The sequence below is a fragment of the Phaseolus vulgaris genome, chromosome 10 (genome assembly GCF_051622355.1).
Source record: "Phaseolus vulgaris cultivar YP4 chromosome 10, ASM5162235v1, whole genome shotgun sequence".
Classification (NCBI taxonomy): domain Eukaryota; kingdom Viridiplantae; phylum Streptophyta; class Magnoliopsida; order Fabales; family Fabaceae; genus Phaseolus; species Phaseolus vulgaris.
Window position 1 is genome coordinate 31,432,317 of NC_143507.1, and position 13,545 is coordinate 31,445,861.

General features: G+C 38.5%; 2 protein-coding genes across 2 annotated transcripts; both read left to right on the forward strand.

Moving 5' to 3' along the window:
* The first annotated feature begins 6,434 nt into the window (after nucleotides 1–6,434).
* Nucleotides 6,435–7,523, forward strand: LOC137817862 (uncharacterized). The gene is made up of 2 exons (XM_090296124.1): nucleotides 6,435–7,191; nucleotides 7,303–7,523. Exons 1-2 carry the CDS (start codon nucleotides 6,435–6,437, stop codon nucleotides 7,521–7,523), a joined length of 978 nt encoding a protein of 325 aa, XP_090152250.1.
* A 2,892-nt stretch (nucleotides 7,524–10,415) lies between these two features.
* LOC137817863 (uncharacterized) lies at nucleotides 10,416–10,919 on the forward strand. Its single transcript, XM_068621089.1, has one exon. It carries the CDS (start codon nucleotides 10,416–10,418, stop codon nucleotides 10,917–10,919), a length of 504 nt encoding a protein of 167 aa, XP_068477190.1.
* Nucleotides 10,920–13,545: the final 2,626 nt, after the last annotated feature.

Genomic DNA, 13,545 nt, shown 5'->3' on the forward strand with positions numbered 1-13,545 from the left:
TTTTCCTTTCCATTGTTGAGAACAAGACAACTGCAACCGAAAACTCTGAGATGATTGATGTTTGGCTTCCTTCCATTGAAGAGTTCATAAGGAGTCTTCTTTAGAATTGGCCTAATTAGCACTCTATTCATCACATAGCAAGAGGTGCTAATTGCATCAGCCCAAAAATACTTAGGTAGAGAAGATTCACTTAGCATTGTTCTAGCTAGTTCTTCAAGAGACTTGTTCTTCCTCTCCACCACACCATTCTGCTGTGGAGTTCTTGGAGCTGAAAAATTGTGCAGAATTCCCATCTTTTCACAAAACTTGTTGAACTTTTCATTTTGGAATTCACCTCCATGATCACTTCTTATTGAGCCTATGTTGCTGTTCTTTGTATTTTGCAATATTCTAGAAAGCTTCTTGAATGCAGAGAAGGCATCACTTTTTGATTCCAAGAAGAGAGTCCAATTGAACCTAGAAAAATTCATCCACAATAACAAGAGTATAGTAGTTTCCACCAAGGCTCATGGTTCTTGAAGGTCCAAAAAGATCCATGTGAAGTAGCTCAAGAGGTTTTAAAGAAGAAACAACATTTTTTATTTTAAAAGAGTTTTTCACTTGTTTCCCCTTTTGGCAAGCTTCACAGATATGGTCCTTCTCAAACTTGAGCTTTGGCAGCCCAATCACAAGATCTTTAGAAATCAACTTGTTCAAGTGATTCATGTGAATGTGAGCAATTCTTCTATGCCAAAGCCAAGACTCATCATGCTTGGATAGAAGACAACCAATTGAACAAGGTGAAGAGATATCTAAAAGATAAACATTATTGATTCTCTTACCAATCAACATTACCTCGTTTGTGTTGGGAAGACAAATTTCACAGGAGTTTGTTTTGAAGATAACCTGATATCCTTTGTCACACAATTGACTAATGCTTAGCAGATTCTGCTTTAATCCTTCTACATAGAGAACATCATGAATGACCAAGATATCTTTGTCTCCTATGGATCCTCTCCTAAGAATCCTCCCCTTGTTGTTGTCCCCAGGTAACGTGCCCTTCTTCACTTAGTTTTGAAAAACACTTTCAATTAAAAGATTTAAGAATGCTTAAGCTTTGGATTCAATCAAGAGTAGATTTACACACAAAATCTACCCCAGATCCTATTCTAAAACATCTCTGCAATAGCAAGCACAACCAGCCTTCCATCAAACTTCAAAGGGTTTGGATTCTTCAAAACTTGAACATACTTGATTCAACACATCCCTCACCACTCTTCGTGCATTTTTTGGCATTACGAGATTTTATAGAAAACTCATTCACCGATATGCCACTCTTGCCTCTCCATTCACGGATTTACTAAGATTGTCGAAGTTATGGACTACAACGGCTCAAGAGGCCTTTGTACAATTAAAAAAAATTCTAACTACGGTGCCAATGCTACATCTTTCGGATTTTTCTATGCCCTTTGTCGTTGAAACAGATGCGTCGAACGTTGCCATTGGTGCAATGCTATTTCAAGAAGGTCATCCTCTTGCGATTTTCAGCAAAAAGCTCTGTCAAAAGATGCAAAATAGTGCAGTTTATGTTCGAGAAATGCTAGCCACTACAGAGGCATTAAAAAAATTACGTCACTATCTTATTGGAACACATTTCAAAATCCTAACCGATCAATAGAGCTTGAAGGGATTACTTACCAATTCTTGCCACACGCCTGAGCAAAAAAAAAAATGGGCCACCAAACTCTTGGGTACAGTTTCAAAATCATATACCGCATTGGACGCTACAATCAAGCTGCTGATTTTCTATCCAGACCATCATCATCTCTCATTTTTTGCAGAGTCTTCACCAATTCCCAACATTCTCACAAACTTATACAATTATTACGCATTAGAAGAGGGAATAAAAGAAGTGCAACAATTAATTTCATCACCTACCTCGGCATACCATCTTCAACGAGGTCTCCTTTACCATCGCCAACGCCTTTATTTGCCAGCCATGGGTGCCCTTCGGTCTACAATGTTGAATGAATTTCACGCCACTCCATCAGCAGGTCACTTGGGTCTCAAAGCTACCATGGCACGACTAGCAACATCCTTCTACTGGCCCGGAATGTAGTGTGATACAAAAACATACATCCAAGAGTGTCTTCCTTGTCAATAAAACAAGCCTTGTAATAAAAAACCATTAGGACTACTCCTACCAATACCCATACCAGCTAAGCTTTGGGAAGAATTAACCACAAATTTTATCAACCACTTACGTTCACCTTTTGGCCACACCGTCTTATGGGTAGTCTGTGATAGATTGTCCAAATATGTCCATTTCATTGCCCTACCCACCTCCTTCAATGCCACCCAGTTAGCTAATATTTTTATTTATTGAGATGTGCAGGTTGTATGGAGTTCCAAAGTCTATCATTTCTGATCGGGATTCTCTGTTCCTTAGCAATTTCTGGAAAGAACTGTTTCACCTACAAGGCACAAAATTAAAATTTAGCATAACTTACCATCCACAAACTGATGGTCAAATAGAAGTTATCAATATGAGTGTATAAATATACCTGAGATGTTTTACCAATGACAATCCGCAAACTTGGTACAAATTTTTGCATCTAGCAGAGTTTTGGTACAACTCATCATATCACTCCGCCATCAAAACCATTCATTTCCAGGCTCTATAAGGACAACCTCCATCAACAATTCCCGACTACGTTCCAAGAACAACCACAAAGTTCACCCTTGACACCACGCTCCACGAACGTACCCAGATGCTCCAACAGTTGAAAGCTACCCTCGCGAAAACACAACAACGCATGACACTCACAACAAACAAGACTCGTCGCCAGCACACTTTCAACGTCAGCGATTGGGTTCTCCTCTATCGCCAAGCTTACTGCCAAACGTATCTTTTCGAAATGGGTCACAACAAGCTCTCCCGAAAATTCTATGGTCCTTACCCTTATAAGCCACTGCATCGACGAGGTTGCCTATGAACTCCTCCTTCCATCCTCCTCCAAAATCCACTTTGTCTTCCACATCTCTTTGCTTAAACCCTATCACGGCCTAAACCACCCCCTTCCTTCCATTTTCCCCAAGAGGACGACGCCCCCTCGTCCATCTCCCGCACACTCCCAACCCTTTTTCCTAACTCAACGAACACTACTTCTCAGTCCACACTTTCAAACCAACTTGTAATATCAAACCCAACTCAAAACACTTTAGTTACGACCACATTTCCACCATCAACGACTCATATTAAACCGCACAGCCATTCCATCAGCATTCAACCACTTGGACCTGCACCCTAATTATTACCACCCACTTTCCCTAATTTTTCACTACCCCATCACCCTTATTAATAACCCCAACCGTGCCTAATCCTTCAACTACACCCACCCCTTCATTATTACCATTAGCAGCCACTAAGTTTTCACCTACCTCATTAGTAACGCCAACTGCCCCCAACTTTACACCTACCTCATTAATAACACCAACTATCCCCACTTTCTCACCTACTCCCACCTGCTAGACCCTTCCTTTTACAAGTCATTCACAAGAGCCCAAATATTGCAATTCCACTCCCGGTCCAACTAATGTCCTACACACAATTCCTACGACCCAGTTCTCCTACCCCGGAGCCCAACATTCAATTCCTTTTGTTTCACTTCCATTTAACCCCACTTACCTAATTCCTACCAACCTTGAGTACAAGGTTGTTTCCCAGGAGGAGGCAATTGATACTAGGCCCACATCTTCAAGGCCCATCAGGAAAACAACAAAGTCCGCAAAGTTTAAAGATTACATCTAGAAGCATTAGTTGTCATATCTAAGAGAAAATCTTATGGTTATATCTTTCTGTTAGTAGAGGAAACAACTGTCCTATAAGGATTGACTTACAATAATTTTTGTGGTCTTTATAAGACAATTCTATGTAATAGAGAAGGGAAGAAAGTTAATTTTAATTTTATCATTCTAGACTTTTCCTTCCTTTTCAGTTTTTGGTGCCCTAACCCTTCCTCCCCTAGAACACCATAACACAAACTTTACCTTATAAGTTGGTTTTATAAGGTTGAGTTACTCTTAAGTTCACCTTTTAACATGGTATCAAAGCAATTTACAACATATCTTAGTAAGAGTTTGTTGGGCTTATCAGGCCACCCACTATAGGGTCGTTATTGGATCATCCATAATATATAGTCTCACGCACGAGTTGGAGGTTCTCGACGTGAGGGGAGTGTATTGGAGATCCCACACCGACTAGAGATAAGGACATTACATAGTGTATAAGTGGGTAGGGATGACAATGCGGGTTGGCTTGCCCCACACAAGGAATACAGACTCATGTCACTGACCCGCTCCGCATGGTAGTCCACGGGCCTATGGGCCGGCCCGCATAAGGAAAACATTTTTTTAGAAAAAAATAAAATTTCATTAATTATAAAAAATTATTTCTCGTATTGAAAAATTAAAATTTTATCCATGTTTCAATTCATTCAATTAAGATAAAAAAAATGAATTTAAGTATGAGGGTTGTTAGAAGGCTTGATTAAAAATAATTAAAGTTTTGTTTTACATCTATGTGAATTTATCAGAATATCTTATCAAAGTTTTTTTACAAAATATTTTAATGAAGATGACTAACTTTTGAAGGAGTATCTTGTTGAAATCTCTTCTTTATATTATATTTTTTATTAACAAATTTTAAATAGAAGACTTTACTTAAAATTAAATCAATTGTCACTCTTAATATTAACTCGTTTAGATGATTAAAATAAAACATTTCTTTTTTAGTACATTAAATTTAATTTTTTTAAAATAAAATAAAAGTTACACTACAATAATGAATGAGTGAGATATGATTTTTTTGCAGAAAAATAATATAATTATATTTTCTATTTATGCGGGGCAGCAGGCCAACCCGCCTGTCTCGCTGTTGGCTCGTGTGGGCTGCAGGTTATGCGGATTGGGTTAAGTAGGTCAACATGTTAGATTAGTGAGTCCGCCTCACGCTTTTTGATAGCGGGCTACGAGTTCACTCAATTTTGTCATCCTTATAAGTGAGTGCAAACATCATCTTATAAACCGGTTTTATAAGTGTACTGGTAGGCTAAAACCGAGAGGTTAAGCCGAGAGCTAAATACTAAACATAACCGAGAGGTTATACACAAGTGTTGTGCTGATAAGCTTTAGCCGAAAGCTAGATACTACACATAACCGAGAGGTTATACAATAAAAGAATAAAACAAAATATAAATATTATTATAATAAGGCCAAATAAGATAGAAACCTGCATTAGGGGGTGCGTAAATAATAAAATGGTGTGGAAAGAAAGTCCAAAGGTAAAGTGGAAAGCCCATTAAAGAAATCCTATAAATAGGAGGTTAACGTAAGAAAAAAGGTAAGAGTGATTTTTATCTGAAAAATGTTAAACTATTTCTGACTTTGGCATCGGAGCGACTTGCAGGTACACCCCCCCAATCTCTGTGAAGGAGAAGCCGAGAGTACCCGTCGAAAGGAGAAACCGAGAGTACCCACCGAGAGAAGAAGCCGAGAGCAGCCAGCGTGAGGAGAAGCCGAGAACAGCCAGCGTGAGGAGAAGTCGAGAGCATCTACCTTAAGGAAAAGCCCAAAGTATCCAGCCCAAGAGGAAACCGAGAGAGTCCAGCCCAAGATCGAAAGATTTATATAAGAGATAATCTTGTCAACCTGATTCTAGTGTTCTTGGTCCCTGTTGTAAGAACATTTTGGCGCCCACCGTGGGACCAAGAAATAGTTGAAAAAGGTAGAAGACAAGATGAATCAAAGAGAAGAACAAGGAGGAGAGCAGGCAGATAATGTTAGCATGCCAATGACAATGTTGATACAGCTACAGAAAGAGTTTGAGATGTTAAAAAAGAGTAATGAAGAAGAGCTAAGTGTGCTAAGAGCCGAAAAGGCACGCATGAGGAGAAAGTTACAAGAAGAGACAGTTTTAAACTCATCCTTTGAAACCGTTCAGCTGAGAGCACAAGTGAATGAGAGGATTCATCATAATGAGAGTTCCCAAACAAAAAGAAGATTGCTAGAAGATTCTGAAGTTTTCGCAGGGGCATCTTCAAGAAAACATCCCTTCTATGACGTTATAGTTGATACTCCACTACCTGATAATTGGAAAAATCTGACTATTGACAAATATGACGGAAGCACAGACCCTGACGAACATATCGCAATATACACCACACAAATTAGTTTATATACATGGAACAATGCTGTTATGATGCAGGGTGTTCCCTACGACGTTGAGAGGTGCAACATTGAGTTGGTTCACACGTCTCCCACCCTTAAGTGTAGACTATTTTGATACATTGGTGGAAAAGTTTGGTGCTCAGTTTGCAACCAGTCGTCCTCATCATCTAACCTCGATTGCCTTGGTAAACATAAGACAAGAGAAAGGAGAGTCGTTGAGGATGTTCATGGAACGCTTTGGAAGAGTTGCCCTGGGAATTCGAAATCTCAGCCCAGAGGTTACCATGCATCATATGATAACAGCGTTGAAACCAAGACCATTTGCTGACAGTCTTTGCAAGAAACCTGCGACCAATTTGGATGAGTTAAGACAGCGAGCATCGAAATTCATGCAAATGGAAGAACTGAGAGAGTTTCGAAATCAGGTAAGGATTGATGGATGTGAAAAGAAGGTGATAGAAAGAGAGAGTGGACCTATGGCTAGAAGAGCTAGAGAAGAATTTAGAAGCCGAAAGTTCCAGCAATACACACCCTTGAATACAAACAGAACAAGAGTCCTACAAGAAGCCATGGCGGCAGAGATAATACCACCACCTAGAAAAGCGAGAACACCGGAAATGGCATACCACACTAAACACTGTGAATATCATAAAAATCATGGTCATCATACAGAGAAATGTATTGGGTTGAAAGATAGGATAGAGGAATTAATTCAAGCAGGGCAGTTGAAACGTTTTGTTCGAGGAGGAAATACAAGACTGAGGTTAAGTCCGGAGAGAGGATTGAGAGGGAGTGAGATAGGAGAGAGAAGGGTGGAGAGATTTGAAAGAAGAGAAAATAAAAGAGTAGAAAAGAGAGATGATAGAAGAGGTGGGAGGCTGAAAGGAAGAAATGATAGAACTTATCAAAATACGCAGTCAGTAAGGCGAAGTAGGGAGCGAAGTTTGGGGAGGCCTGTCAGGGGGTTTATAAACACAATTTCAGGTGGTTTCTCTGGAAAGGAATCCTCATCAGCAAGGAAACAACATTGGAGAAGTATCAGAACCATTAATCATATTTTCAAAAGAAGAACTTTGCCACCAATGCTTTTTACAGATGAAGATTTTCAAGAAATTGATCCTGATCACGACGACCCTATGGTGATAACAGTAGAAATAGCCGAATATGCCGTCATGAAAACCTTGGTTGATCAGGGGAGTTCAGTTGATATTTTATTTTGGGATACTTTCAAAAGGTTGCATCTAAGAGAAGAAGATATTGTACCTTTCCGAGAACAAATCATTGGTTTCTCGGGGGAGAGAGTTAGCACAAAATGATATGTTGATTTGATGACCACATTTGGAAGAGGCAGTAAAACTAAAAAGATTAAAATCAGATACTTGGTGGTGGATGCTTCTACATCATATAATGTGTTGTTGGGGGGGGGATCTTCTTTGAACAAGTTGGGGGCAATAGTTTCAACACCACACTTAGCCATGAAATTTCCAACAGAGAAGGGGGAGATAGCAACGGTCTATGTCAATCAAACAGATGCTCGAGAGTGTTATGCAGCAGGTTTGAAGATGAATTTGAAAGCAAACAAAGATACTGAAAGAATGGTGGCAATGGCAGATTTGGACCCAAGATTAAATGACGAAAGGTTAGAACCGAAAGAAGAGACCACAACTGTGGTATTGGGCCGGGACGAGAAGCAATGCACTTATGTAAGTGGAAGTTTGCCCGAAGAATTATTGAACAAACTCATCACAGTGTTACGTAACAATAAAGACTTATTTGCTTGGAAACCATCTGATATACCTGGAATTGATTCGAAGGTAATTTGTCACAAATTGTCTGTGTGTCGAGAAGCGAGACCGGTATCTCAAAAACGAAGAAAGTTGGGTGAAGAAAGGTGAAAGGCAGCAATTGAAGAAACTGAGAAGTTGATGCAAGCTGGTTTCATTAAAGAAGCCCAGTACACGACATGGTTATCCAATGTGGTACTTGTCAAGAAACCGAATGGAAAATGGAGAATGTGTACAGACTATACAGACCTGAATAAAGCTTGCTCGAAAGATACATATCCATTACCCAACATAGACCGATTGGTGGATGGGGCGTCTGGACAAGAGATGATGAGCTTTTTCGATGCTTATTCAGGGTATAACCAAATACAAATGTATGAACCGGATGTTCCAAAAACAGCTTTCACCATAGATACTGCAAATTATTGTTATAAAGTCATGGCTTTCGGTTTGAAGAATGCTGGAGCAACATATCAAAGATTGATGGACAAGGTGTTCAAAGATCAAATTGGAAAGAACATGGAAGTGTATGTTGATGATATGGTTGTGAAATCAGGAGAGGTAGAAAAACATTTGGGAGACCTTGAGGAAGTGTTTGCACGCATAAGAAAGTACAATATACGTCTCAATCCAGAAAAGTGCGTTTTCGGCGTCAAAGGTGGAAATTTTTTGGGCTTTATGCTAACCAACAGGGGAATTGAGGCAAATCCTGATAAATGCGAAGCAATAATGAAGATGGGAAGTCTAAAAAACTTGAAGGAAGTGCAAAGACTAGTGGGAAAGCTAAACTCATTGTCAAGATTTTTACCAATATTGGCTGAAAAAACTAAACCGATAGTAAACTTGTTAAAAAAATCCGAAACCTTTGAGTGGAGTGAAAAGTGTGAGCAAGCCTTTTCTCAAATCAAAAGTATGGTAGCTGAACCACCAATCTTAGTTAAACCTGTGTCAACCCAACCCGTCATAGTATACTTAGCAACTTCAAATGAAGCCATAGGAGCAACATTAATCCAAGAGAACCCGGAGCAAAAACCAGTATATTTTGTAAGTAGATCCCTCAAAAATGCCGAAACCAGATACCCCAAGGTTGAAAAAGTTGCCTTAACTCTGGTGTACGCCGCAAGACGTCTTCGGCCATATTTTCAGAATCATCAAATAATTGTGAGGACAGATTATCCAATATCTAAAATTTTGAGAAAACCAGAACTTGCAGGTACAATGGTGACATGGTCAATGGACCTTTCAGAATATGGAATCAAATATGAACCAAGAGGACCAATCAAAGCCCAATCCCTTGCGGATTTCATCATCCAGATGCCGACAACAACACAACAGGAACAATGGACATTATATGTAGATGGCGCGTCAAGCAAAAAAGGGAACGGAGCAGGGATAGTACTTGAAGGACCAGACAACTTCCAAATAGAGATGGCATTGAGATTCGAGTTCAGAACATCCAACAACCAAGCCGAATACGAAGCTCTTGTTGCAGGATTATTATTGGCCAGAGACATGGGAGTCGAAAATGTCATTTGCAAAAGTGACTCTCAACTCTTAGTGGGACAGGTACGAGGAGATTATTAGGTAAAAAATCCATTATTGATGCAATATTATCATAAGGTATTAAATATTATGCAATGTTTCAATAAGGCCGAAATAAAATATATTCCGAGAGAATTGAATATGAAAGCAGATTCATTATCCAAATTAGCAAGTCAACAACGACAACTACAACATAACTCAGTCATACAACAAACCCTCAGTCATCCGACAATTGGTTTAGAGGAATGCTTCAATATTGCAACATCAAAGGATGAATGGATAAAAACATATATAGAAGTGATAAAGAACCAAGAGCAAGGTGTTGAACCGGATACAAAAATGACAAAAAAAGTAGCTAGTTTTGTCTTAATTGGAGATGAACTCTACAAAAGAGGACATTCAATGCCTTTGTTAAAATGTCTCTCAAAAGAGCAAGCTCAGTATGTAGTGAAAGAACTTCATGAAGGAATTTGTGGATTACACTGTGGAGCTCGGACAATGGCAACAAAAGTTTGCAGAGCCGGATATTACTGGCCAACACTCCGAAAAGATTGCGAAATCTATGTTAAAACATGCAAGAAATGTCAAAAGTTTGGAAGTTTAAATCATATACCAGCACAAGAGTTGCAAGGAATTGTTTCTCCATGGTCATTTGCAAAGTGGGGAATTGATATACTTGGTCCATTTCCACTTGGACGAGGACAAACTAAGTTCGTGATAGTAGCCATAGACTACTTCACAAAATGGATAGAAGCAGAAGCATTGACTAAGATAACAACTTAGCAAGTTCAAACGTTTGTACGGAAAAATATAATATGTCGATTTGGAATCCCACACACCATTATAACTGACAATGGCTGACAATTCATTGACAAAAAACTTATGGAATTTTATGCAGATTTGGGAATCAAGTCAACAAGGACTTCAGTTGAACATCCACAAACGAATGGACAGGCGGAAGCTGCAAACAAAGTTATCCTTGGACAGTTAAAGAAGAGGTTAGGAAGCGCCAAAGGTTTGTGGGCAGAGAAGTTGCCAGAGATATTATGGGAATATAGGTGCACACCACAAACTTCAACTGGTGAAACACCATTCAACCTCACGTACGGAACCGATGCAATGCTACCTGTAGAAGTAAATGAACCAACACTACGAAGGCAAATAGAAGACTGGAATATTAACAATGAATGTTTGAGGACCGATCTTGATCTTATTGAAGAACTTAGAGAGCGAGCAAAAATAAAAGAGGCAGCAGTAAAGAGAAGAGCGATGAAGAGGTTCAATGCGAAAGTAAAATTAAGAGACTTTAAAGAGGGGGATTTGGTATGGAGAATGCGAACTGATGCACGAAAAGATCCGCGACATGGAAAGCTAGCATCTAACTAGGAAGGTCCGTTCAGGGTACTAGAAAATCTGCAAAATGGAGCTTATAGATTAGAAACTTTGGAAGAAAAAGTAATACCAAAAACATGGAATGCAAGTCATTTAAAGTTTTATTTTAGTTAAAGTAGAAGATATAAAAAGAAGACTTTGTGTACATACTTATCAATCAATGAAGAAGAAGTATTATCAAGTAACAATTTATCTCGTTCACTTTCATTTATTCGGTCTTGGATGATTTCACTCCAGGTGAAAACCCACCCGAAAAAGCATCTACTTATAATACCTTTGGTCTTGGATGATTTCACTCCAGGTGATAATCCACCCGAAAAAGCATCTACTTATAATACCTTCGGTCTTGGATGATTTCACTCCAGGTGAAAACCCACCCGAAAAAACATTTACTTATAATACCTTCGGTCTTGGATGATTTCATTCCAGGTGAAAACCCACCCGAAGAACACATACTTATATTACTTTCGGTCTTGGATGCTTTCACTTCAAGTGAAATTCCTCCCGAAAGAATATCTCGCGACCAAAAATAATTGTCCAATAGTGATGCGCGAAAAAACAAATAGCAAATGATTGCTACATCGAATAAATTAGACTAAGACATACTTTACAATATAATAAGCCGAATATTAAAGCCGAAAACGTGAGATAAAAATATCTTCGACTGAAAGAATAAATCAAAATCTAAATCACGGAAGTTGTTTTATTTTGGTTAAACTCAAAATCAATACTAAAACCGAGAGGTGACATTTGCATTAGGTTGTCTAAACTACATCTTCCATCCATATTTATCGCTGTTAAAATTATCAACTAATAAACCATTAGGTTACATTAAAATATTCTATATAACTTGATATTATATATTCACAATTCGAAAGTTACAAAGGTAGTCTCAATGTTTTAAAGTTATAAAAACCGGAAGGTACTCAGTGCTTTAAAGTTAAAAAAACCGAAAGGTAGTCTTATTTTAAGGTTATTGAAATTGAGAAGTATAAGTTAAGCACTCATAAACCAAAATATGGCATTTAAAACATTTTCAATTAAATGACCGAAAGATTAAGCATTCAGAGTTTAAAACCGAAAGGTTTATCGTGACATTTAATTGTAACCGAAAAACAAAATTAATCATGCAACCGAAAGGTCACGACCGCGAATTCAATGATAGTCGGCAAATGAAAAACAAAAAGTAATATCCAATAAATAACAAACAAGATAACACAACTTAAAAAGAAATCGAGAAGGATTACATTCCAAAAAAAGGGATTACATTAAGAATGTAAATATCCATACATGTATCAGCATTCCAAAACAAATTCATTCTCGTTTAGCTATAAACAAAAATAAGAGCATATATCAATCTAGCTCTCAGCATCAACATCATCAGCCTCATCCTCAGGAATTTCATTAACAGGTACTAAGTTACCATTATAGAAATCTTTCACGACATCAAAATTGCCTTCATCTATAGGAATCTTGTAGAAATACTTTGCCTGTGCCAAAGCCTTTGCAAAGCCCAGTTTATGCTGCGCCAAAATAAAGTTTTGAGCTTCAAAAACATCCACCTTTAACTGCTCAATTTCATCTTCCATACCTTTAATAGTGTTGGTATTACAATCCTTCACCGAAGATAACTCCGAAACTTTCTTTTCAAGAAGTTGATTATTATTACGAAGATCATTGATTTCTTCACCTATTTTCGAACTCGCAGCCTCCAAATCACAAACTTTTTTCTCAAGATTTTCTTTCTCTATCCCTTGTTGCTTGCTCTGCAAACTCATCTCTTCCAATTGCAAACTTAGTGCAACATTTTTCTCATTACTCTCGGCTAAATCATTCTTTAATTTTTCAAATTCAGCAAGAGTCACACAATTGCCATTCTTGGCTTTCAGCATTTTACCAATCAACAACGTCCTACTCGAAAGCTCGATGATAGAATCAGCTAAAGAAGCAGAATCCTCAGCTTTCAACAGGTTATATGACGACTCAGTAAATGAAGTTTGAACAAACTTGGCATACTTCATTGAAGCACCAAAAATGGATTCGGGAAGAGGCTCAGTTGAAACATCCTCACAATGACGATGACGTTGAGAAGAAGAATGTGATTTTTTGCTACTTCTACCACGTTTCTTGGACTTTTTCAAAGGACCAGCAACGTGGTCATCCTTCCCAGTTTCAGGGGCTTCAGTACGAGAAAAAGGTTCTGCAGTTTCCACCTCCAATACCGGATTGACCACATTTTTACGCCGCGGAGTAACATCGCTAGTTCTGTTAAGAAGTTTTGTAAAATATGAACGACCTTTTGGATCGATGGCCGCCATTAATGCTGAAAATCAATGAAAAATTTAGCAAAGTTAAAAATCTCATGCTATAAAATAAGAAAAAAGCGAAACAATCACATATCGATGAAATCCTCTTGCGGACTCTTCGAAGTATACAACTGTAGTAAAGCGCGGGTGGGAATCCGATACGAGAAATGACCAAAAACTTCAATAACAGACGATCAGCAGCATTCATCGAGTGGCAAGACCACGAATTGAACTTTAATGGATCTTGCGTCCAATACAGGGGAAATTTTGGAGTGTCCCCATCAAAAAAATACTCTCGTCCTTCGGGCTCTATT

What these genes read in the sequence shown, in the direction of transcription:
- LOC137817862 (XM_090296124.1), top strand. Translation starts at nt 6,435, where the DNA reads ATGGAACGCTTTGGAAGAGTTGCCCTGGGAATTCGAAATCTCAGCCCA. An exon ending in GTTTATAAACACAATTTCAG is followed by an intron (nt 7,192 to 7,302) that starts GTGGTTTCTCTG and finishes TGCTTTTTACAG; the next exon opens with ATGAAGATTTTCAAGAAATT.
- LOC137817863 (XM_068621089.1), top strand. Translation starts at nt 10,416, where the DNA reads ATGGAATTTTATGCAGATTTGGGAATCAAGTCAACAAGGACTTCAGTT.